Below are 26,834 nucleotides of genomic sequence, written 5' to 3' on the forward strand. Positions count from 1 at the left end.
GCTGAATATAAAAAAACTCGACAAAAGAAGAAACTTCGTTAATGTTATGAAGTATGTTATGCTGCATTCTAATTCCGTGTCAAGAGTGTAGGATAGGTTACAGAGATTTAATTGAATGGAACGTGAACAAAGACAAATTTAAGAAAGCTCTTTCAGTTCGTCTGATATATAATATACATCAGTGAACGGACAGGGTGCTTTATCAGCGCAAGAAAACAGATAAAATGCAAATGGTGAAGCGAAATATGAGCCAGCAGTAACAAAAGGTTCTTTGACGATTTGCCAGCTCTTTGAAGTATTAACCGAAAAGAGAATACACACGTAATTAAACAGAACTAACATTCTTCCTTCTAGTATTTCATTTTTCGTCTCTTCTAGCAATACGGAGTAAAACTACCGAAAATTTTTAAATCCTTCGTGCGAGAAACATTTCCAAAACGAGAGGGGACTATAACAAAAATTTTGCCAAGTTTAACGAAAGAACGAATTATCGCGTAATTCCAATTGCCACGCGATGTGTTTCACACCTCGAAGGCCTCGTTAGAGCAGCCTTAACCGCTTTGAAACGATCTCGCGTTTTCCCTGCGAAAATATTCGGTTCACGGGATCGACCGTAAAGGTGCAGCCTCAACAAAGGAAAGGTTAACGAGAGACAAGCTTTGAAATTGTAAAAAATAATTGCTCACCGACTAGGCGAACACTCGACCAGGGAACATGACAAAAAGATTTTGAAAAAGTCGTCCGATTGATTGTTACGTACGCGTATAAAACGAGAAAACTTAGTCCTAGTTTTTAAAAGGCGAGTGTAATGGTGACACGACTTGTCGAAGACGACCTTTTAAGTTTCGAAGTCCTGTTGCTAAGGAATGCCCTTTGAAAATCCTGTAAGAGCAGTTTTTTCTTTCACATTCAAACCATTTTCTGCTGAATGTATGCTGGAATGAATACTTTTTTATTTCTAAAGAAATCCATGGCATTATACCATTTCAATGTTTTATTACAAAATTTTAAAAAAATCACAGAAGTTGAAAAGTTGAAATTGTAAGTTAAATAGTAATATACGTAATTATGGTAAAATTCACATTTGTTAATAATAGAATTAATTAATTTAAGTTATTTTGTATGACGAAGTACTGTTTGATTATTCTGTGTTAAATTTTGTATGATAATTAAATTGAAGATACTTGTAAAATAATAAACATAGGAAAGTAAGGTAATTGGATTAGCATATTAAGAGAGATGGAATTATTACAGTGTATTCGAGTATATCATTCTGGTAATTACAAACTCCTTTTATACGATCTGAAAATTGACTGTAATTGATACATTACACGACAAGAAGATTGGCTATAATTACAGTGACGCGAATGAATGAAAGTTTATGCGAACATTACTAATTGGTTCGGTGTATTAGATCGATAGGGGTGATGGTGTCATTAAATCAGCCATTACAATCAATTAATTAGTCAATGTAAAGTTACTTACGTCACCGTAAAATTTAAATCAGCAATTCTCAACCTTTTCATAAATGTGTAACATAGAAGTCAAAATTCAAGTACTATGAAGGAAAGTATATGTTCTGTACAGTATCGGACATGGCTTTCCCAGAAAAAATGGCGATGACCCCCCTAAAACCTATGAAATTTAGCACCAGAACAGTTTTACTTTATGAAAGTCCCCTTCCCATAAACTTTCTGGACCGTCGGTCTATGTAGCACCGAAGAAATCGATCACACAAGTGATATAAGATGGCAATAAACTTTTCAACTTTCCAACACTTTTTCCTCACAAAATTTTTAACAAGCGACAATTTTCAATAAAAATAAGCATCATTGGAATTTATAATACCTTGTCCCAATTTTAATTTTTACAAATTCTCCTTTTTCTTTTTTAAATCCTAATAATTTTACAATTTCTTTGAGATAAAATTCAAGTGATTTCGAAGTAAAATTACAAAATTAATTATCAATTTAGCCTTAAACAATTATTTATCACCTTAACACACTTGTTCCTTCGAATTTCTACCTTTCTACTTTTTCTTTCTTCAAGAAAATACACAGCAGCAGGGAGACAAATGGGTGTATTTGTCAAAGGAAAGCAATTAACGCCGTTCGACAAAGTACATGAGACAATTAAAAGTCTTAATGGAGGATCTAAGCTGTTAATCTAAGCTGATGCGTGGTAATAAGAAACTCGTAATTCCGTTTGAAATGGAGTGTTCGGAAACGAATGTTACATTCTGCGAACGATAACGAAAATAACTGGGAACCGAATGTGCCATGCGTATACAAATGTCACAGGCAGTAATTATTCGACGGTAATTGTGTTGTGCAATATGTTACCTATACGTGAGAGACACCCTTAATGACCTCGGATCGTTATTAACGTTACGCAATTGCAAATATTGTGTGAAACGTTTGTATCCAGGATGCAAAAAGGGAACAGGTTGCCGAAATATTATCGCACAATAAAGCTTGAACGAACAGAAACGATTATCGTTTAAAAAATATATAGGGTGTTTTCGCTGAGAAATCCTGATTTGATCGCGACTAAACTCTATGAGAAATATAGCTGAAAAAATATAGGACTATTTTAAAAAGAAAAAGAATAGAATTAACGTCGAGATCTCTGCAGATCCTTCATCTACAGAAAAATTGTTGCTGCTCTGTAAGTAATGGAGATAGTTAAATGTCCTATTCCTCATAATTCACCCTGTATATTCACAAATTTATACGCTTTGTATTTAGTGACCTCGTATATTCTCTCACGTTTCCAATAAATAATATTCCCATGATATTTATTCTCTGTTTGCAGCTCGTATTTTAAGGGATCATAAAATGTGATCGAAATTAATGATACAATAATAATCAGTGTCGTAATAATTCCTGTTTATAAACCTTTCGAATTCAATATTTTATTTAAAAACATTTATATATTCTGTTTGTGAGAGAAAATGCATCCTTGACTTGACATTACTGTATGAAAAATAATTACTGATTATTATAGGAGAAGAAAATATCAATATTTTGCGGATTAACGAAAATGAACTTCACATATTTATTTTAAATTTCATTTAAAATAAATTCCTTGTTTAAATAAAAACTTGTTTGAATTCCCCGATTTCAGTATTCAATGAAAATTTCATGTAATCTGTTATTTATGAACGTGTGTTAAAAAAATCAGCAGGAATCTGTAAAAATATTCAGGTTGACAGGAAAATACAAATTACAAATTTTGTTTCAAATGGTTAGAAAACATTGTCTGATAAATTTCTTTTAATTTTCTAAAAGAATCTTCAGTCGTTTAGTCTAATTTTGCAAATTTTTAACTTTAAATTGATACCTGTAACAGGAGTGTTATTTTACAGTATCTACTTTTCTGTTATCAAACCGTATCAAATAACAAGCTAGTATCGTCGAGGGGGAACAATGAAGCAACGTATCAGATACGATCAACAAAATATTGATAGAAAATAGAGAGACTGTAATATACACAAAGTATCTTATGTCACCATGACCCGAACAATTCTCTCGAGAAACGTGTTCCTTGAAGTCCCATCAGAAAACAATGACACAAGAAAAAGCTCTTTTAAATAGCTCTCGAGTACACAACACAGAGGGTCGATGGATACTCACACAAGTACTTACGTACGTACGCTCCTGAACAAGCAAAAACCACGCGACAGAGAGGAAGCTTAGCGACGAGGGAAAATGTCACGGGTTTTTTAGTCTACAAGCGAAAGGGTTAAAAAGACCGTCCAGAAAATGCTTATTAGCTGGATCTCGATCAACAGAACGATGGGGTAAAAATAAATGCTCGTTCTTGCAGCCTATAATTTCGCTTAAAGCAAGGGTCGCTGACGAAAGTAAACATTACCTACGCGTAAACGATGTTAACCGAGCAAACTACGTTGTTTGTACCGTAATGGCGTTGCAACGATTAACAAATATCATTCGATTGGACGACCTGTACGACTCCTTTTATATTTCTCTATTCGATCAAAGAAGAGAAATTTTTATTAAATGAGCTACTACTACTCAGCATAGAATCATTCCATTTTTCAATTTAAACATTAATTATTCTTTATAATTCTATACAATTCTTTAAAATTTCTTTGATTACTCTTTGATTAAAGAATAAAAAATTCTTTGATTAAAAATGTATCTACCCATTAATTTGAAATAAATTAAATAGTTCACAAAATGAATTGCATTGCCATTTCTTTAAACAAAATAATCTTATGATTGTTCAAATGAAATTATTAAAATCCTATCTAATCGGTTCTGGTAAGAAAATGTGTCACGAGGTATTTCTAATAAAACCTGGCATGAGTTTCTATAATGACCTAACAACATCGACCGATTTCTTTTCTAAAAAAGAACTTTAATTTTGCTCAATTAAATTATAATACAATTTTCATTCCACCTCGTATGCCCAATACGAGCTTATTCAACTGGCTAAAGTCAATCGCGTCTTTTTACACGTCGTCACGAACACGCAACAGGTAAATGGTAATACGGGTAAGATCGCATGTCGCAATTAATTTTTTAATGGCTCACCCTCGACCTCAACTTTTCCAGAAGTTGGACAGACACGATAGGTATGTACAGAGTTTAAGTCACCGTGAAATAAATGAGAAACCGACCGCCAACCGCGTTTCTGGAACGTGTTAAATGCCGTCTACTTAAACGCTAGCGATCCTATAAATTGAGTGAAACAGTTCAAAGGAACGTGAAACCGTGTCCTTTCTTAGACGTCGGAAATGACTTGACTGAACGTCCGTTTTTCGGACAAATCGTACCACGCTCCGTTGATCGAGCGTGCGAGTCTTTCCGTGCTACGATTCTGTGCTACTTACTGCAATTGATACGATCGTGCCCTTTTGTCACGGGAAATATAATTTACGAGGAGCTTATGTACCCTTTAATCGGTACGATCGCGTTTAACATCGATTTTGTGCACGCTATAGGCAGGAAATATTGTTAAATTCAATAAATAATTTTTATATTCTATGGAAGCATTATTAAATAGAAAATTTTATTCATTATTTTTACAATATTTCGTTATTCTCATTATTTGTAATTTAAAGAAGAGGAGAGGGTGGTAAGGAGAGGATCTTCATTAATTTTCATATTTCTGTTACAAAATTCAGTTCAATTTTCCTCTTTTTATCACTGATAACTTTATCAGATTACCTATATTTTGAGCAAACTTTAAGTGCCTCCTTTAAATTATAAATCAGAATTTAGAAAGAAATATAATACTGGGATACCACATTACCACCCTTCCTATTAATCTAAGTGATGGATTCCTATAAAAATTTAAAAGCCTCCCACGTACCTATAGCACTCAACATATTAAGAAAAATGGTTAAAACTACGTAAAAACCTTTATTACTAAAAAATGATAACGGTATTTAGGATACACCATCTTTTCTTCAAGAAATATTGCGTTGAATAATGAATAAGTACAATTCAAATAGATTCTCAAGCACACGAAATACTTCCATACTTATGATAAGCTTCTCAAAATAATCCGTTTGCCTTCGAATTATGTAAATATGTTTAAAAAGAAATTCTCTGCTGTACGCTCGAACGAAGGGTAGAGAAAATAGTACGTCAACCCGAATACGTGCGTTCGAAGCTAATGTCGTTTGCATTCGTAGTTGGTTACAAAAGCTATGCTCATCCTACCTGGGATCGTAAAATTTTGCCTACGTGTAATCTACTTTGCAGGTCAAGAGTTTAATGGAAATTCGTTGAACAATAGACGAGCGTATCGATGGAATATAAATTTAGATTATTCAAATCGATATCCGACTTTGATAACACCCCGAGCTTTATTATGTAAAGGAAAAAAAGAAGAATGAATGTGAAAGGAAAGAGAAATCCAACCGCACGAAATCTACTAAAAATAGAACATAGATATTAATTTGACGCGAAAACAATTGCGGTTTATGTTATTTAACCATATTTCTTTGAAAAGTATACATTTTTATATATTCTGTTTGTCTTTGAAAATAGGGAGGCGATATCCCTCTGAATCCGCCGTGGAATGTATAAATGTTGAATGAAAATAAAAATAAATCTCTTACCTTATGGTGGATAAGCGATATGTTGTTTCGAGTGCGGAATAGTACACCTCAGTCTTCTGTGCGTATGCGTCAACAGCAGGGAGTAACACAGAGGTGTTGAGCTTCTTCGGAATTCGGCCAGGCAGAAGGTCATCACTTCGTGCAACACCATTGCAATCGACTTGATTCACTATCGAACGATTGGACAGAGTCACGGTGTCCGATCGAGCCCCGTGATCGATCGTTAACATGCGAATGACACTCGCGGGAATCGCGTTCTTTCTTTCGTCGACGCGCGGCTCACTGAATTTCGCGACTCCTTTCGCAACTCGAGCTGACCACAGGTTCTTCTGAAAAAAATGAATAACACAGAAATATTAGTAACAATTTCTTTCTAAAACAAAAACGGAACTTCGCTTTTAACCCTTGATACATTGATTACCAACTACGAGTTAATTCGTAAAGGAAGGGGTAGTAATATGGCTCTCTAGTTTTTTATTCTTTTTTAAAATCTGTTTCATTATTTAATCTACTTTAAATTTTTGCTTAAAATATAAGTGAAAGAAAAACAATTTGGCTGAAAATTATCAAGGGAGCCAAATCACTATTTCTTTCTTTATTTGATTATAAAATAATTCAAAGAGAAAGAAAAATTTGTATTTCCCATAAAATTTATATTATTTATGCAAAATAGCAGATAGAAAGCATGAAAAAATTACAATTGTATCACGTCTGATTACACATAAGCATTTTCACTGTGGGAGTCAACGTGTAATAATGCATACATATTTTAACCCTTATTACGCGATTAAATGCATACAACAGTCCTCAATTGCATGTACAATTAAATATTAAATATTATTGCTGCATATGCTGCTAGCGAAATGTAAAATGTGGATGTATACATACAAGCAAAATTTCCCCGGAAATTTGTGACGGACCAGGAAGAGAACGAGAGTTCAACCTAGATTATTAATATGTTAATCCTTTGCGTGAAGCTTTGTTAGTTGGAGATAAATTAATAGTAGGTTAATCGCTTTGATGAAGATCGAAAAATTTATAAAAATTTGAAGAAGTTAATTTGCATTTTACTTTTAATAAGATGCAAATTTTTCGAATTTCCGAAAAGTTAATTACTGAGGCGATCTTTCTTAGTTTAATTTTTGAAAAATTTATCAAACTTCAAAACGCTTAATTGCCTTCACGATGTTCTTAAAGTTCGAAAGGGCTAATTACTTTTTAATTCGATTACGCTGTAGATTTTGCAGAACTTTAGAAAAACAAATTGAAGCGATACTTTTTAATCAAATTTCTTGACAAAATCGAAAAACTTCAAAACAGGTAATCACTATTTAATTCGATTGCGTGTGAATTTTTAAAACTTCGAAAATACTACCTGCTGTGGCTATCTTTACTGATTTAATTTCTTTACAATTTGTGGAACTTCAATGGAACTAATTACTTTTTAATTCGACCGCGTGTCGATTTGTAAAACTTCGATAATGGCTAATTGTAGCGATTGCGTGTAAATTTTGTAAAATTTCGACGAAACCAATCGCTTTGGCAATGTTTCTTGATTTAATTGTGCGAAAAGTTGCGAAACTTCTGAAGAAACCAATCGCTTTGTCTGAAGACCGAGTTTAATGGTTGCAGTCTCGATGGCCGATCGTGGTGCTCTAGTTTGGTAACTCGGTCTCAAATGTGCACTGTGCTAACACTGATAATGCATTTTCACCGTTTAGGAGTACTATCCCTAATAACGAAGCATGCTCCTAATTCCTTTGCTGCATGATTAATGCCAGTGGAAACAGACTTATAACATATTACTATCGAATGGTGTTGTGAATTTCTTGAAAGCCAAATTTATATTTATTTTCTATAAATTTTTCTTTACGTATTATAAGATTTATATCTTAAGGAATTCATTGTTTAATATTATTTTGCCCTTCGAATATGAATTATCTTCTAAACAGGTATTTATTTTCTGGATGACTGTCTTGTTCCCAAAAATTTAGACCTTCGTCAAACTTGAATTTCTAAATTTCTGAAGATTTGAGGCTTTCACAGCCCGGTAAGCAGTTAATACTTTCTGAGTCTTTCGGGTGTAAGCCGTGTCCAGAAAGGAGATGTTCTCAGGGGAACCCGAAAGGCTCAGAAAGTGTTCCTAAATTTCTAAATTTCTGAAGATTTGAGGCTTTCACGGCTCGGTAAGCAGTTAATACTTTCTGAGGCTTTCGGGTGTAAGCCATGTCCAGAAGGGAAATGTTCCCAGGGGAACCCGAAAGGCTCAGAAAGTATTTCTAAATTTCTAAATTTCTATACTTCTAAATTCCTAAATTTCTAAATTTCTATACTTCTGAATTTCTAAATTCCAGAATTCTAAAATTTTTAAGAAACCTGATCACCTCAGAAGAAAGGCCAAGTTAGGCCAATGAAATTAATATGCCATAAATGTTATTTAGCAATACTTTTATGGCATGAAATCATGTCGAAATTTGTATCGTTCACAATTCTCCGTGTAATAAAAATTTCCTTCCGCCGTTGTATACAAGTTACAGAAAATTGGCTCGGCATTCAACGTTTTAATCCGTACGATCAAAGAACAAAAAGCATCGGCCATCACGCTCCAAATATCTTCAATTTTCCAAAGTTCCTACAACACTGAAGTCTGGCTAGAAAATTCTATCCAACAGTTTCAAAGAATCTCTCGGTCGAGTAGCAGAATCTTCCTGAATGCCCATCGAAAAACAAGCCGACAGATAGACTCGAGAACGGCCAGCACCTAGAAAGTTTCTAGAGATCGACACGAGGGAAAGGTCGAAAGTTAACCATTTCGACTGGAACTTTCAACTTCGACGCGAAACCATGAGCTTGGCAGTCTGCGAGACCTTTTATCAGACGCGATCGGACCGGTTCGATTTCCAAGCGAAATTTATGGTTCCCGATCGGAAGCTTTGGCCTAGCTGGTCTCTCTAATTCGGCGAAAATAAATCTCCAGATGCAAGCTATGAGTTTTCGTAATCGGAATGTTAATCAAAACGTTTCGTCTGATAAATGAAAATGCATGTTTTGTTACTTTATATCGATTATTACTTGATCGCTATGGACTTTATCATTTTTATTTGGATAATAGAAAATTAGATTTGTTTTAAAACAAGTATTTTAATACACCACATTACTTTTTGGAGTGTCTTTCTCCCAGGAAAACCAAAATAAAGAATTAAAGCTGTTATAATCATTGGCATTTATTTGCCATTTTGATTCCTCAAATATTAACCCTTTAATTACAGTAGTATACATGGGAGAGCAATTGCAATTCAATGCTTGAAATTTTTACAAATCAGTTACTTCTGTTTTTAGAAATTATTCTTATTCTGGAGTAATTCAATATTAATTAAAATTTGTATTTTCATGTCACATGTTAAATAATAGCTAATGTGCTGTATTGAACTCCAAAAAGTTTAAATAATAAAAATAAATCAATTACAAAGCTGCCGAACAACTAATGGATAAATTATCCAGAAGCATGAAAAGTGTTTTAATTTTTCAAATGCAACGATGGTAACCAGGCGAATGTAATTACCTGAAAACATAAAACCGGCCTTAATTCCTTTGTAACACAACAGTGTTACGCACACTGGTGTAAATTAGGCGCGTGATATTATGCAGATGCTTGGGAAAGGTGGCTTTTTAACATAGCCATGTTAAAAAATGCATACAAACGTGTGAAAGACTTTTAAAGGTATATAAAATTTCACTCGCATGTTACAGCAATGCACTGAAATGTTGCAGTGAAATAAAAGTCATTAACACCGCAGGATAATCTTCTTTACAAAATTATCTTAAACCCATCGTTGCATTTACTGCAATTCGGTAGAATACTATCAACGCTATTAAAAATTCTACTGCAACATTTTTTTTTCTCAATAATCAGTTGCATTAAATCCGTGACACTAATTAACTTCATAGCAATCTACCTGATAATTACAATTTTTAAAACATCCAGTTTTAACACCAATTAAATAAAAACAATTTAAATTATTTTTGACGCCCTCGAAACAAAATCAAATTTTACGAAAAAAGAAAAAAATAATTACTTTACTAAACTAAAGCAATAAAATGCAATTTTAAAAGAATCGGACTTGAATTGTAACGTGACTCGTGAGCTAATCGCCCCGGCTTTTAACCCAAGTCTCGTGACAAACGTAGAAAATACTCGACCAGACGTTTCGCCGATAGACCGAAAGAAAATTGCGCAAATCGGCAAAGAAACAAAAGAATTACCACGGTAAAGAGAAGTCTGTGAAAGATTTGCACAGTGCCACCTGTCCATTCCATTCGAGTGTCGAGCCTCTTGGTGCATACGTACCCGTAGGTACATTTAGAAAAGGGCAGCAGATTTCGAGAAGGTAACGAACTTCCGGAATTAGAACGATGTTCAGGAGAAAGAAGGTCGAACGAACGAGAGTCGTGTTAGGGAAAAATTTTGCAATAAAAAAGTTGAGCGAAATTAATCCGTGGTACACGGTGCAGCTTCCTCGTTCGTTTTAACCTTTTCAGAAGAGGTTAATAGCAAAAAAGAGTGGATAGAATAGGATAGAGTAAAAAATTCTATAGAGAGAAATTCGTCTTCGAATGCACATTTTATCTCTCAATGAATAATCATTGAATTACGTTCCATTTCTCGAATAAAAATATAAAAACGTTGCACAATACGAGACTCGAAGTAACACACGATTATTGATACATTCTGAGGAAGCTACACGGAGAGGACGAATATACTACACTTACTGATGCAACAGACTACTGCTCCTGTCCATTTCACCTAAGAAGATTCTAATTACACATGAACGTTTCTCGACACGAAAAGTATTTCGAGAAAGGAACAGTTTTAACCGGTCGATTTACTGTTGCTGAAAGCACCTACCTGTCTGTCATGTCAAATCCTAGAAAATCATCCCAGGCGTATTAGCAACGCGTCTCACGTAAACTACTCACACGGTGCACCTTCGTGTTACATGTGCTTATCACTCGAAATTCGACGAGCACTTGATCGTGAAAAAAAGAAACGACGAAGAACGCACGAGGATAAAATAATAGAATAAAGAAAAACGAAGCACAGAAAATAAAAAGAAAGAAAAAAAGAAAAAGATGAAAACATACTCGTTTCGCTGGCTGGTTACCACTTGTTAGGTAGCAGTCGGATGCGACAAGCATCAATCACGTTTGAGCGTTGATCGTTGGAGGGTTCAGCTCGGTTCAGCGTCTTCTACTGGCACGCACACGCACACGCACACGCACGACGAATCAACAGCCACGAAGTACCGTGCGAGGACGGTTTTCGCGCGGCGACGACGACGACGAGCACGACGACGATGACGAGGACGAGGGCGAGGACAACGAGGACAACGTCGACGCGGCAGGACGAGGATCATGACTCGTCTCTACCGTCCATACCGTCTTGCCTCCTCACGATTCTCCTGGACGTTACGGCCACGAACGATCGTTCATCGGACCTCCCGACGAAAACGACGGGAACGACGATCCCGATGACGGCCACGATTGCTTTCCACCGATACACTGGCGAGATCACGAACGCTGCTCTCGAAGCGTGCGTCGAGCACGAAGCACTGTTTACATGTGAGCAAGAGCGCCATGGTCACTACCGCCTTGCTTCTGTTACGATCAACCCGCTGACTTTGGATCTGTTGTTGTCCTTTCTGTTCGCGTATCGTGTTCTCACCTCGAGAACTTTATTTATCATCGTGTCCAAGGTTCATTCATCTTTCAGACATTATATCGCTCCTCGTCGAATCGTCTCACCTCGACACCAATCACACTGCTACTCTCTTCCTTCTTCCTTTCGCGATCTTCGAATTCTCCTCGTTTTTCTCCTCTCTCTCTTATACACCGTCACTCTGATCTTTCCTCTCTCTCTTCTCTCGCCCGCTCTCCCACTCACTCTCACGCGGTAGCAGAAGCGACACGAGTGCTGCACCCCGAGATTGTCCGACTCGTGGGAAAGCTCTCGTTAGACTAAGCGCCGATAGAACTAGCGCCACGCCCTCCGCGTAGGTGGCAGCACCGGCTACCCTCATCTCGCCAAACTACCGCCGTGGGTCCGTACTCCTTTTCATACCTCCCACTCTTTCCTACCCTCTCCTACAGCCCCTCCAGTCTTGCTCATCCTTCGGTAGTTTACCCTTGCCCTCTTCTGCGCTACGCTCTTTGTCCTTCTTGTTTTTCTTCCTTCATATTTACCTACGTGCCTTGCACCCTGTTTCATCCACCCACTTCCATCGTTCTCTGCGAACCGTTACGCTTTTTTTTTTTTATCTTTCCAGTCTGGCTGCTCCCTAACTTCATATGCTTCCTCTTTTTTTTTCTTTAACTTTTTGAGAGGGATGACGTGCCTTTGGGTTTAGATTCGTAGGCGTATCTCAGTGGTTTCTTGATTTAATTAGTAAAGTGTGTGTGTATTTATATGTAGTTTTGGAATGCTTGTGTTTTTAAGTTGAATATTTTGTGATTTTAAATTTAGGGTGTTATGGTAATTCGACGAAATCGCATGCTGTTGCGATTCAAATTGATTGTAAATTCAATTCAATTCCGTGTTATACAGTTCCCTGAATTCATTTACTCTTCAATTGTAAGTTATGAATCATTTTAACATGATTTATATTTTATGAAACTATAATTAATTTAATTAATCTAGAAAACAGCATGTGCGTGGTATGCAATTATTATGATCTTATAATTGAAAAAAGTGATCAATAATAAACAAATTTTCAAATTAGTGTTGATAGTAAACATGTTAAATTCACTGTTTTATTGACCTAATGATAACATTTTCCCCTTTGTCCGAAAATAATTAATGCAGATCATGTTTTTTTACTTTCTCAACGCCTCTACACATTACAGCCCTTCGTTTCTGTTTCCTTATATACCTGCACCCTACTTTTGTTCCTTATTCACACCCCTCTTTCGATCCATCACCCCTTCCGCTTACTCGTTACACATTCTGCCATTACTTTTCTAAACGGATTCCACGTGTTCTCTTTCATTGTCATGCATGGTGTATTTTTCTTATCGAACCTCACGAAATTCTATTATCTTTTACTACAATTTCCAGAAATCGAAATGAAATACGAATATATAGTTCAGCTGGAAATTGTAGTTTTAAAGTTATAGGAATTATCGGACTACTTTTTAAGGTGAAAATATTCTACTTCTGAGACAGAAATATCTGAAAAGATTTTTCCAAAAATTAAACTTCCTCTTTTATATTCTGTAACCTGATTGCATTACAATATTTCAATTATTTTAAAGTGTACCATACCTTGTATTTGCATTTCATTAGAGAATGTTATCCCGAGCCTAATGTTGTTGCAAATCGTCATCAAATGTGTAATAAAGACTTTTATATTGCAATAGTGATGTTTCATTGCTTATATTCATAGAACATCGTCACGCGAGCTTTTGACTACCAGACAGTCGTGAAATGGGGAGGAATAAGCCACATTTGTTATCATTCCTACCGTATCGTTCCATGAAATCGTTTTATTTCTTGGGAAATCTTGATTATCCATCACACGTAACATCTTTATTAATTTCTGTCTCGTTTAATTGGAACGAACAATTTCCATACAATTATACATCATCATTAATTATTTTTTGGTTTCATCCCCTTTCTCAATTTAAAAAATTTTAATTTGTCTTATATTTTGACCTACACTACAAAATATTCAAAGCTCATCAAAATCGGAGTGTAACACTTGGGTAAGTTTACTTGTCAGTCTTTAATATTTAACTAATTTTCTTCATTTGCTATCATTTTATTGCTTAGAGATTATTTTAAATATTTTTGAAAATTTTAAGTCATTGCTTTGAGTATCCAAAAACGTTTGCTCAATGGCTGAAAACGTGCGACTAATCACAAGTTTCCTGCAAACCCAGGTGAAATCAATGGTAGAGCAATTGGGTTATTTCAAAGAGTCTGCTGGTAATTGGACTTACAGATAGCACAACTGGTTTATTTCACCATCAAATCAATCTTCTTTCACTGCAGGGCCGTTTCGACCATTCGTGCTATTTCGAGGCCCACTGTTTGACTTGGGCTAGATAATAGCCCTACGGACAAGATGGAGCTAGAAGATAATAAAGGAAATGTTAATTGCCACTCTGTGTCCGTTTTTGCCAATTTATTAGGTTGCTTCAAGGTGTACCTTGAATAACTCGATCTCATTAGCTTCAATTCAATATTTTAGGTATGTTACCCTTCTTCACTTATCACTGAAACTGTAAATTCATACAAATGTAAAGATATAGAAAAATATGTTAATGTAAATTGAAAAATAAATTAAATAAACCGCAATGCCTATCATATTCATAATAACATTAGATATAATGATCTACACAATTTTATTTTAGTAAAACCTGTGTGTCTTAAGAATTTCGTATCTAGGAAGAATAATATTAAAAATTAGGAATAAAATTTTAATCTTTTTTGAAAGAGATCTATAAACAATTAACAAAAAATGGATGAATGGGTTATCTACAAATGATTAGAACAAAGTTTCGTGCAAACTTTCCATTTCGTCCATTGTATTCATTGACAACAAGAAAAACAGTAATTAAAATCTGTACAAAACACGTATTTCAATGCTACAAACTACCTCGATCGTGTGATCAAGCATTCGTATTGCCATCGATGTGATACTACAGTGCAAAGTTAACAACGTATATATACACCAGACCCTGCTATTATGTTACTCTATGATAAAAATTACAAACACTCAGCTCAAATTGTAACGTAGCTCTACAAATAAACGTTTCAGCAAACAACATCATTGTAACAATCCATTTCCTATTCAAAATTTAAAGAAAAGTTGAAAATTCTTAAACAAATCATACTCTTATCTGCGAGTCTCGATAAAATATAATATACAGGATGTATTTCCTGAAAGTTTAATAATAACAACTTAGAGATAAACGATTGTAAATAACACTCCCATTTTTCTTTTTTTTATCGCTGAATAATAAAATACTTTTCACGAACACTTACGCAGTTCCTTCAAAAACTTATATAATTAAGATATTCGAAAGTTATTTATTTATTTTTATGCAATTGTGAAGAGAGAGAATTGTCAAATGTGACTTGACTGTTATAAATGGGGATCGAGACCCAGAAGAGGATGAGAACCGCTGCTCTAAGATATCGTAAACGGATGAAATTTATATATTCGCTCTTTACAATATTGATAGACTTCTGCATACCATACGACGATGGTTAGTTACATGATAACGATTTGTTGTCATTAGATACCTTGTTGCGTAAGCACTTTGTCGCAACTAGCACTTGGAACATTAGTTGCTTCAAGAGCACTTTTCTGGCGTTTACTTAGCTACGTATGGAATGTACAAGATGGTTCATAGTCTGTCGAATCCAAGCGATAGACGGCAGACACGTAATTGAAAGAAAGTTTTTGTGAAAGTGTATTTAAACCTTGCCTCTATCGTTAGGTGATGAAAATACGTTTGATGAACAGTGTACCTGAGTTTCCCAGACGTTTTGTTTTCCAAACGAACTCTAAACTGTGATTTGAAAACTGTGTCTGCCTTATGGTTGACTGATACTACTGCACGTCGTAACGCGTTGACTTATACTACTAACGAATTTATTTCTAACAGCATTATCTTTTTCGCCGATATTTTTCAAACGAAATATTTCAGTATTTTTACACTCTACTTGAAAATAATAGATGAATAAGTATCAGTTAACGTATTGTTTATACAAAGCGAAACCCTTCCACTTACTTAACAATCGTTGTTCTTAAATAACATTTTTGGTTGCTTGAAATCACTCATCTTTAAATAAAATATGATAATCTTTTTATATAAAGTTAATTACGTATTTAACAATTGTTTCAATAATTATAAAAAAATTGCAACTCCGTACTAACATAAAATAAAAATTTTTAAATCCATAATTTAATAAATTAATCGAAATTTTCTATTATAATCATAAAGACGTCTTCTTCTAATTGTATTGATTCGACATGATAAGCTTTTGTTCACTAAAAGAAAGCATCAAGTAACAATCAGCCTTATGTAACACTTTCAAAAACGTGTTTTGAGACTGTCTTTTTATTGTTCTTTAAAAAAAAAAAACAACTGCAGTCTTCTTCTCAAAGATTATGCAAATCCTTAACGCGGACACTAATCGCTGTCTCCTTCGTAAAATGTGTCCGGCGTTAAGGAGGCCTCCTGTTATTCTTCGTCAACAATTTCACAACTGTGATACTTGCTCGATGAATCCAGCCAACTTTCGACGCCACTTGACGCCAGGTCATCACAGGATGGCATTTCCGGTAACGGTTCCATATTTGGAACTCCTTTCTTCGATAGATTATTCACTGGACGATCTTTCAAATTAACGCACCCTGAACATTGTGTTAAACAATATTTACAGAATTTTTTATTTCATGTTAGTATGATGACTGGCACAAGATTATTTGCTATTTTGGAAGTCTATAGTAGAGATTTACATGTATTTGATATAAAATAAAATATATACAAAAAGTTACCATTGTCTGAAGTTAAAGTTGATTCTTTCCTACGGATCAGTGCTTGCCTGGATGCTCTTGGACTTCTGTATTCACCACTTATGGATAATCCAGCGCTAATTGTTGGAAGCCTTATGTCCAAATGTGACCCTTTATCTGTAACAATCTAACAAGACGTTAAGCTGAAAACTATATTTTTCAATATAGCTACCTTCACGACCTTCTACGATAATTGAAGGACCACAGGAAGTGTAAGGGAAATTTTGCTAAAAAGAAAATTTTTATTACCTTGTTATTCATAGCGTATAATTTAGTAGCAATGTCCCTCGCAACTAGGGTTGTTAAGACTGTGGCTAAATATGCTTCTTTAACGAGAAGATATTCCAATGCAGACCTTTGCCAGTATAAATATCTACACGAACTGGCTGCAACGATCGACACCTGAGAGCAAAGTCAATAAACAGAGAAAAAAGGGTTAATTGAAATAAAATTGTGATGTGGCAAAAAAAGATCCTATTAATTGTGAAATACATCAACATTAAAATATAGTCTATCTAAATAGTACATGTATATTAAGAAATTTTTAATGTGCATAATCTAGGAAATATTTAATATTTGATTTTTCTTCTTTCTTTTATTTACCTTAAATTTATCGTCGACAGATGCTCGAGAACTTTCAAATTCTGGCGAATCCAAAAATTCGCAAGGCAATATAAGATGGAGGAAATTCGAATCGCTGAGTACATTCACTTTACCGCTAAGCAACAGGCCCAGCCTGTCGGTCCTGGTTAAATTTTGCATCGCGTACGCTTCACCGGTGTGCAACGACATTATCGATGCAAATTCTGGAGACACCAACCTCTTAAACTGTAGTCGGGATACCTGTTCATCGATAATAACATTACAGGGAAAAAAGAGAGGACAAAACTTTTTATTCTTAATTATTCACCTAACAAGCTTAATTTATTTTATTTAGCACCAGGAATGAAGGAAAATCTGAAGGGGGCTACAACCCTAGGCCATGTTAAAAGATCTCCATTTATGATATTGCCCCTTTTTAATTTTATTTAGAATAAATTTCAATGGAAGTAGGTCCCCTTAAACCCCCTCTTAATCCGACGCTAGTATAAAGTATCCCCTAGGAGAATTAAATTATGTAAAAATAATTATTCTTCTTAACTAAAACTATAAACGTAAGTACTTAAATTAAATGAGAATAAAAAACCTGTAAAAGATTATAATTTAAATTATATCTACAGATTTGTGTAGCTACTATATGAGCCATAAAATGAATTACTTACAAATTGCAATTGGTAGATATGAATAAAAGATAGCGAACCAAAATTCGTATACCAAAGTCACGAATATGTGATACTAATCAATAAAGTATTCAAATATAATCTTAACGCGTCATTAATGATATACCATCTTATTACAGCAAAAGATACGTAATCTTTTATAGAAATCAGTATAATGGATAGCAAAAAGTATAATTTGCTTAATTCTAAATACATTGCTTTTTGTTCCAGTTAGAAAAGCAACAACATTGAAGAAACTTCTGTGATCCCTGCATTAGGATTAGGTAAGTCTAATCTGATTTATAATCATTTGATATCAAGAAACACGCGAAAGATTAAGAACATTATGTCGCGTGATTGATGGTAACCGCATATAAGCTCATAAAATTGATTAAAATCTTGACAAAGTGCTCACCTTAAATGGGTAAAATAGAGTGTGATAAGCCTCCTCTAATTCGGGGTCGAATCGAACTGGTCTCATTTGATATACTATATAAACCAGCTGTCCAATATTCAGTAACAAGAAGCTGAAGTTCCAGGAGAATATATCCGGTGCACAAATCACATGCCATGCCCAACCAGACAGTAACATGAAACCTCAAACAAAAGCATTTCAAAATTTAACAATTAGACTTCACAAATATTTTAATGGAATATTTCTTTTTGCAAATATTGAGATTTTAATTATTCATTTGGAAATCGAGGAGATTCTTAAGTCTAATATTTCGTAATGTAAAGCATCTTCACGTACGAAATAAATAACCGCACTAAAATAATTTCAATCAAATTAAATTTTCAAATATTTAAAATTATCCCAAATAAAAAAATTGTTATTTTTTCTGGTAATTTTTTCTACAAATTTTTCAAATACAGAAATTTCAGATACAACTTAAAACAATTTTTTTACTTTCTAATCCAAAGTTTTAATGTAACATTGAAAGTGTTAAGCAATCACTTATGCTAAACAAACAAGTGCACTTACCGATTATCAGCACCGAATGCATAAATAATATTCCCTTTCTGGAGGAAGGTGCCGAATACGACAGGGCGAAGCAAAAATTTGCTAATTGAAACAGTATGTGTTGCGGTTGTTGCCACAGGCATAATGCTGTGTTACCTGAAAGCAACGATACACGTTTAGCGAATATTTTATGAGCACTGTATGAAAAAGTGATTAATACAGTTCGTAAATTCACCTAGTGCAGTGATGTTGTACGAAGGAAGAGGATCGTGTCCGAGACCAGGGCTCATGTTGACTAAATCACTATCGATGAGTGGTGTAAAAGGAAAGAGAAGAACGACGATTCCTTAAAAGCTACTTAGTGTCCATGCTCACTGGTTTGTTTTGATCAAATTTACCAAGATTCTCGTCTCTAAGCAGGGGCGCGGCGTATGCACCCTTTTCGAGCGCTTGCGCCAACCCCATAGATCGATCCTCTTCTCTGTTGATGGTGCAGACGATTCGGTAATATCCATTGAAGGCAAGAAGGAAATTCTGAGGTACAATAATATTAATTAAGTGAAATGTCTTACCTTGATAGGATACGGTGTTTCGTTTTGATAACAAAGTGAGCTTAAATAGTTTGAGAATTAACAGGGGTTGTATCGTGTGATCATGTGAAAATGTTATATTAGATAATTTTATCGTTTTAAATAATTCGCAAAAATATTTCAATTGAAATTGACAAAATTTAAAAAATAATGCATCAAACAGTTCAAGGATCATTTAAAAAATACACTTAGTCGACAAATAAATAAATTAAGAATATTCCAAATATTCTACCACTCGTGCAGTATGTTCAAAGAATGAAATAAAAAAATTAAACAAATGCAATAAAAATTGTCGGACAACAAGGTGTTAGTACAACAATGTAAACGAAGCTTAAGCCTATAAAAGCTCGCGTCTGACGCGAGAGGCCGTAAGCGTGTACGGATTGCACGCGGCGAGAATGCATCGACGGAGCTCGTTAGCTCGGAAGCTTACCGCACGCGATGCACCGGCCTGTTGGCACCGGGAGAAAAGCATACTTCGGACGTAGCTCGAGCGATCCAATGGACGCTTCGAACCATCGTCACCCATGCGGTCGGCACATGCGCCCTTCACCCTTGGCCTGAGGCTACGCCAGTAGATGACACTGCGATTTCACCCCCTGTCTCTCGCTTTCCTCTCGATCCGTCTCTTTCTCTCCCGCCCCTTCTATCTCTGTCACCGTGTCCCGTCCTAGTGGCTAGAAGCGACCAAGGAAATACGTGCGAAACCACGCGGATATTCCAGCCTCTCCATCCTGTCGATTCCGGTGAGTAATTGATCCAATAAAACCGATCGAATTCGGTCGTATCTTGAAACAATCAAACGGAAGTATCTTCGCGATCGAAGTGTAAAGTAACTCGTAAAAACGGAAGTCGAAGAAGAGCCGGCTGTTGGCGACATATTGATTGGACCCGGTGCAAGTATGCCCCATAAACGTTCGCGTTATCTAATTAGGAAAGCGACATCGTCGGTGTTCGGTTAAGTGGCGATTGAGAATAATCAATCGGTCGCATTCGTATCGTTATTAAAGAAAATCGAAGAATCAAGTAGGATCGAGTAGGCCGGGACCGGGCAAGTGGCGAGAAGTGCGCCGCTAGTTGGTCGTCGCGGCCATTACGCGAGCGGTCGGGGGCGTGCGATCATTATTCGACGCAGTTGCATCCGCTTGGTCCGTGGCTCCTCGACGAGATCGTGCCAGCAAGATTTCCGGTTCACCGTGAGCCTCCCTGCGATCTCCCGGAGAGATAGGTAAGTGTCGAGGGCATCCGGTTTACAACGGCCAGCCGGTTTCCTCTCGGCTTAACCTCTTTCAACCGTCGAGCTGCTGTTGCATCACGAGGGGCGTGAATCGCGTAGGGAGGCCGGGAATCCGCGGTTCGACGACACGGAGTTTCAAGATCGTTATCTGAAAATTCTGGTCCTTCAGTTTTTCGCGTTGACGAAGAGGAGTAGTTTTGTTTCATGGGGGATGCCTGAATCGCGAGCTCGAAATTGCTGCTCGCGAAATGGCTGCTTCACTCGGTCGCTCTATTATTAGAGGAGGCCAGCGGACGCGAGCGCTTCGCCGTGCACGATTTCTGCGAGCTTCGAATCGCTCGCGCGTTGAACCGTGATTTTTCTTTTCTTTTTTCTTTCTTTTTTCGAAGAATCCCGGAGGAAGAAACCGCTCGAGTGTTATCGATCGACGGTGGACTGGGTCGCGGAGATGTTTCCATGGGGTGAAATCGAGATTTCACGATCCTAATCAAGCTCCCTTTTTTTTTCTCTCTTTCTTTGCGATTCGAGCGAATAAACGCGCACACTCGCGCCGATAGCACTGGTACTTTCGTGTGGGCCCTTTCGGCGAATCAATACCCTTCGTCAGCTCGTCAATGTTCCTACATACGTTGTAAATATCAGTTGTTTCCGAGATAGAGACCTTGTAGAACGATAACGTTCAACGAACTCTGTTCGATAGAATTAAGGGATGGAGAAGTGATAATGACCAGGTAAGTCCAATCGAGGTAATCCGCGAAAAATCGACTCTTAATTCGATTAAAGATAATAATCGGGGCTGCCTATCTGATAATCTTAATTAGAATAATTTCCCTCTGTAAAAGTGTAACGCTGAGGATCGATAACGAGAAACCTGACGAGTTTCATTAATCATCAGTGCTATGTAACAATTTCTTCTTATTTTTGAAGAAAAGTTGATAATCCTTTTCATGTTCTTGTTTTATTTTTAATATCTGGTGTATTTATTTGTTCGTGAAGGGTAGTTATAGCAAAAGGGGATGTTTTCTTAACGAGTGATTTACAACTTCTTAAAAGCTTCTACGTCTTAAGATATGCATTGAGAAGGGCTAATATAGAACGACGCAATTTTTCCTTCCTTTTTTTGAACACTGTGCAGAGTATCGATTCGAAAGGGAATAGGACATCGCGATTGGCTCAACCCTAATTTTCTATGTTTTTTAATATACACAGAAATAAACGTGCAAAATCAAAGTATTGAACTAATAATATATGTAGCCAATGTTCAATCTTCTCTGTTGAAAATTAGAATGCTTCATTTGGAAGATTAATTCGTTGATTAGAATTAGCGAAACAATTTAATGTAAGGTAGTAATCTCACTTGTAAACAGAACGTTTCTAAAGTCCACATAATTCGTTGACTCCCAACAATCGATACAGCCCCGCTTGTCATCCCTGTGACCCATACACTTGAACGTATCAGAAAAACCTTTTGTTATGTAACAATATTATATTCGAGTTTAATGAAGCTTCGTTTAATATAGAGATTTTCTAGTCAAATAATTAAAAGTTGATTACTTTCCGACTTGTTCTTGTAAAGAAAAGTGATAAAAAGTATTTAACGCGTTGATTGCCATGCAAACACTATTGAAAATTTTATTAGATAGCGTTTCTATTTTTAACAAATTTCATTTATTATTTTTAAAATATTTATTTTTATTATCCATCATTTAAAGTACCTATTACAAATTTTTAATTAGATAAGTGAAAGAATTCCTAATAACATGGATAAATGGTTTCCTATGGGAATTCAAGTTTTAAGCACCATACGTTACTTTATTACACAATTTCTGTAAAATCAAAATTCGCTAATTAAAAAGAAAAGGAGTTACATACGTTTGTCGCGTTTCAATAATTAATGAACCAATTAAGCTGTAATCGGCTTATTTTACAGCGAGCTAGTAGTACGAGTGCGCGTATGATCAGCCATAGCGGCCGATCCAATATCTCGTCACAAATTAATCTTTCGATACGTTCCTGCTCGTTGCATTCGATAATGAACAGTATTCTCTGATATTGGATTCTAGTCAGTCATCAATGACACGTAGAGGCAATTATGATCTGGACATATTACGAATACACACGATAAATTAATTCAACTAATTCGATGATTTTTTTATTTGATTTGTGTCTTGCTATTCTTTTCTATAAAGTCAATAATATTACAGAAAATTAAAATTGGAAAAAAAGATATTTGCATTTTCTCTACTCCTCCAGGCAATAACTCATTATGAATATTAAACAAGGAAAAAAATTTTATTATTTATTCATTCATTATCCAAAATTTAAAATACCTAATACAAGTGTCAAAATATAAATGTCACCCAAATATTAATAACATGGCAATCAAAGTGTTAATGTTACCAGTTCTTTCTTATAACCCAAGTACTAGATTTCTATATTATATTAATAATAAACGATGAAAATAATGATCAGAAAATTCTTCCAGGTAACTAGAGCGTCGACATGGGTAAGGAGAAGATACACATAAACATCGTGGTGATAGGCCACGTCGATTCGGGCAAGTCTACCACCACGGGACATTTGATCTACAAATGCGGCGGTATCGACAAGCGTACCATCGAGAAATTCGAGAAAGAAGCCCAGGAGATGGGTAAAGGTTCGTTCAAGTACGCCTGGGTGTTGGACAAGCTTAAGGCCGAGCGCGAACGCGGTATCACGATCGATATCGCTCTGTGGAAATTCGAGACGGCCAAGTATTACGTGACCATCATCGACGCGCCGGGTCATCGCGATTTCATCAAGAACATGATCACCGGTACCAGCCAGGCCGATTGCGCCGTCCTAATCGTCGCAGCTGGTATCGGCGAATTCGAAGCGGGAATATCGAAGAACGGGCAAACGCGCGAACACGCTTTGCTCGCGTTCACCTTGGGCGTTAAACAGCTGATCGTCGGCGTGAACAAGATGGACATGACCGACCCGCCCTACTCGGAGAGTCGTTTCGAGGAAATTAAGAAAGAGGTGTCATCGTACATCAAGAAGATCGGTTACAACACCGCGTCCGTCGCTTTTGTACCGATCTCAGGCTGGCACGGCGACAACATGCTCGAACCGTCGCCAAAGACACCCTGGTACAAGGGATGGAAAGTGGAGCGTAAGGATGGAAACGCCGATGGGAAGACTCTGATCGAGGCCCTTGACGCTATACTGCCACCGTCCAGACCTACCGACAAGGCTCTTCGTCTGCCCCTTCAGGATGTTTACAAGATCGGTGGTATCGGCACTGTTCCGGTCGGTCGTGTGGAGACTGGTATCCTGAAACCAGGTACGAGTATGGTTAGAATAGTATTAGATATTAATTAATTAAGTATTCCTTATTGGCGTCGTGGCATTCATTCTTGACACTTTCGTTCTTATAAAAATCTGCAGCAATACCCTTGGATTTTCTGAAAATTTTCGGGAAAACGTAACTATCGCTTTTGTTAATTTATTAAATATTTCTAATTTAAATTATCTATGATTTTAATACCACAGGTATGTTGGTGACATTTGCTCCAGCGGCGCTGACCACTGAGGTAAAGTCAGTGGAGATGCATCACGAGGCCCTAACGGAGGCACTGCCCGGCGACAACGTCGGGTTCAACGTGAAGAATATTTCCGTGAAGGAATTGAGGCGCGGTTACGTGGCGGGTGATTCGAAGAATCAACCTCCTCGAGGAGCTGCCGACTTCATGGCTCAGGTGATCGTCCTGAATCATCCCGGCCAGATCAGCAACGGGTATACACCGGTGCTCGATTGTCACACTGCTCATATCGCGTGCAAATTCGCGGAGATCAAGGAGAAATGCGACCGTCGTACCGGAAAGACTACCGAGGAAAATCCGAAGAGCATCAAGAGCGGGGATGCTGCGATCGTGATGCTGCAACCTACGAAACCGATGTGCGTCGAAGCTTTCCAGGAATTTCCGCCATTGGGTCGTTTCGCGGTTCGTGATATGCGTCAAACCGTCGCTGTGGGCGTCATTAAGGTATATTACATTTACCTTGAATTATCTTGTGTTTCATCGATGCGTTCAGTAATGCCGATTGCCAAATTATCTTAAAATAAGGAAGGGAAAATCTAAACGAATAAATTAGAGATCAGTTACATTTGATACTTTAGAGTTTCCAACAATCCGAATGTCATGGCAATCTGACAAGAATATAATGACGTTTCCTATTTTATTTCAGGACCATGATACCATTTGGTGCAATGTATACTGCAATTTCAAATATAGATAAAGCTTACATTATTTTCGACCCAATTCCATTTGGAAAATTTCATGCAACAGTCTTGATTTTTATTAATTAGAAATGTATAATGATTATTATAATTTATGATACTTCGGTATCGTTAAAATTCCATTTTTTTTTTCTAATATTTTTGGATTAGCAGAATACTGATGAAACTCCAATATAGATTTCCATATTTTTATTATATCTATATGCAAATGTAACTTTGTAATCTATTGAAATGCACACCTATACACGCGCAACTTGTTTTCTGACAATGAGATTAAAAAGAATCACGCGCGTGAAAATATCAATACGCACTCCAGCAAAAATTTGATTCCACTTAAAAAGGAGAACGTGACTTTAACCCTCGCCTGATAGCGTGAAACTCTTGATAAATAACTGATAATACCGGACCACTAATCATGATAAAGAAGAATAAACGGAATGCGCATTATCTAACGAAACACGTGGCTACTTTTACACAGCCTACGAAGTTGATTAAAAATGGAAGAAGAATGACCAATAAACAATAAAATTGATTTCGTCATACAATAACGATTCTAATCAAGAGTAAACAATTTTTCAACGATTGCACAATATCCCCTGCAAACTCGTGCCAGTTCCCTTCAAATATTTCTCTAAAAATTTTGAATAAATGGAAAAAATTGCAAATTGGACGTCTCATCAACTAAGAAAAGATACTTAGAATTATTTAGAAAAACAAATAACGATGGAATTTGTATTTTTACAGAGCGTCACCTTCAAAGATACCCAGGGCAAGGTTACAAAGGCCGCGGAGAAGGCCCAGAAAAAAAAGTAACCATCAAGCTTCCTCGGAAGCTCGCAGTCCGCCGGCTGGTGCCCTACGAGCATCTCCGCGCAGGGATCCTCATCAAGGATGCAGTACGCCGCGGCTGCTCCATTCAATTCATACTCGACTAATAATACCAAAAGTGAAAAGATGTTGTGCTTACCCCCGTTACATTATCCGGTAGTATTGAATCCGCGCATCTATCCGAATCTGCACATTCAGTTCACCCACGCCCCGCGCACACCCCACATATGCTAGGTGGATAACGATTACGTTTTTACTCATTCTTACATTGACGAAAATATGTGTCCAATTACAGGTAAGAAATACTAAGTTCCCCTTGGACTCTGTGTAGTTAGGTTTTTCAATTAAACGACAACACGTTAACACCGACGATCATACGGGATGTTGTACGTCGTGTGATCACCGTAAACGGTGACAACACCAGACGAGACACGAGGCAGCGGTCAGGCTACAAGCTTTAACATCCCAAACGAGATTTATGTTCCTCTAATATGGTTTCAGTTAAAAAGAAAGGAGACAAAAACCAAACGCGACCGGAAACCTACTTGACTGATGTGTACCCAGCAAATAAACCCAGTCGAACACCATCGAATCGCCGCTGCCTCGCATCCCCGACCTTGTTTCTTAAACAATTTTTATTTCCCACACGAATTCGTTAAGGCTGATTTGTTCGAAGACTTGGTTGCCTCGCTGCAAGAATAATTTTATTACTCGTATAAGAAGTGTATTTATCTCTAGTTAAGGAACATTAGATCGTGATCCCAATCTTTCGCGATACGTGCGAACCTCTCTCGCGATTAAAAGGGTATTCTCTTTTAATTAGCAAGCGAGTTTCGTTCACGAATCGCATGTGTTAATCTCGATAACCCTAATAGACGCGTTCGACAATTGTTTTGACCCTTAGCCAGTATTATGTTGATGTAATAAAAAAAAAAAAATTTTAATTGCATCTCCCGAGTGTTGTTTCTTCGACTCTTCGTCTCCTTTTTCTTTCTCCTTC

At 36.5% G+C, this 26,834-nt stretch overlaps 3 protein-coding genes across 5 annotated transcripts in view; 1 reads left to right on the forward strand and 2 right to left on the reverse strand.

The window, feature by feature from the left end:
- Window positions 1-12,078, reverse strand: part of LOC114871451 (blood vessel epicardial substance-like) — a 59,521-nt gene extending 47,443 nt beyond the window's left edge. The window contains exons 1-2 of the mRNA XM_029177366.2: window positions 11,237-12,078; window positions 6,095-6,423 (exon numbers count right to left, since the gene is read on the reverse strand). The gene's annotated coding sequence lies outside the window, so the exon portion shown is untranslated. The remainder of the gene's footprint in view (window positions 1-6,094; window positions 6,424-11,236) is intronic.
- A 2,580-nt stretch (window positions 12,079-14,658) lies between these two features.
- On the reverse strand, window positions 14,659-19,986 carry LOC114871437 (popeye domain-containing protein 3-like). The gene is made up of 8 exons (XM_029177327.2): window positions 19,921-19,986; window positions 19,133-19,431; window positions 18,919-19,053; window positions 18,352-18,533; window positions 17,281-17,520; window positions 16,927-17,079; window positions 16,660-16,804; window positions 14,659-16,515 (listed from the first exon to the last, which is right to left on the reverse strand). The coding sequence occupies exons 2-8, from the start codon at window positions 19,185-19,187 to the stop codon at window positions 16,343-16,345; spliced, it is 1,083 nt and encodes a 360-aa protein (XP_029033160.1). The 5' UTR covers window positions 19,188-19,431; window positions 19,921-19,986; the 3' UTR covers window positions 14,659-16,342.
- Window positions 19,987-20,130: 144 nt separating this feature from the next.
- On the forward strand, window positions 20,131-26,783 carry LOC114871436 (elongation factor 1-alpha). Of its 3 annotated transcripts, none has more exons than XM_029177324.2 (4): window positions 20,131-20,233; window positions 23,210-24,049; window positions 24,259-24,752; window positions 25,751-26,783. In XM_029177324.2, exons 2-4 carry the CDS (start codon window positions 23,227-23,229, stop codon window positions 25,817-25,819), a joined length of 1,386 nt encoding a protein of 461 aa, XP_029033157.1. In that variant the 5' UTR covers window positions 20,131-20,233; window positions 23,210-23,226; the 3' UTR covers window positions 25,820-26,783. The 3 variants fall into 3 exon arrangements, with proteins under 3 accessions (XP_029033157.1, XP_029033158.1, XP_029033159.1); XM_029177325.2 differs by lacking the exon at window positions 20,131-20,233 and adding an exon at window positions 20,367-20,715; XM_029177326.2 differs by lacking the exon at window positions 20,131-20,233 and adding an exon at window positions 20,784-21,455.
- The last annotated feature ends 51 nt before the right edge of the window (window positions 26,784-26,834 follow it).

Source organism: Osmia bicornis, chromosome 2, assembly GCF_907164935.1.
Source record: "Osmia bicornis bicornis chromosome 2, iOsmBic2.1, whole genome shotgun sequence".
Classification (NCBI taxonomy): domain Eukaryota; kingdom Metazoa; phylum Arthropoda; class Insecta; order Hymenoptera; family Megachilidae; genus Osmia; species Osmia bicornis.

Bases quoted from the DNA above. Each gene is read 5' to 3' on its own strand.
- LOC114871436 (XM_029177324.2), top strand. From the start codon at position 23,227: ATGGGTAAGGAGAAGATACACATAAACATCGTGGTGATAGGCCACGTC. The intron at 24,050-24,258 runs GTACGAGTATGG...TTAATACCACAG, and splicing joins GACTGGTATCCTGAAACCAG to GTATGTTGGTGACATTTGCT. The intron at 24,753-25,750 runs GTATATTACATT...GTATTTTTACAG, and splicing joins TCGCTGTGGGCGTCATTAAG to AGCGTCACCTTCAAAGATAC.
- LOC114871437 (XM_029177327.2), bottom strand. From the start codon at position 19,187: ATGAGCCCTGGTCTCGGACACGATCCTCTTCCTTCGTACAACATCACT. The intron at 19,054-19,132 runs GTGAATTTACGA...CGTTGCTTTCAG, and splicing joins GTACAACATCACTGCACTAG to GTAACACAGCATTATGCCTG. The intron at 17,521-18,351 runs GTGAGCACTTTG...ATCGATGAACAG, and splicing joins CTCTATTTTACCCATTTAAG to GTATCCCGACTACAGTTTAA.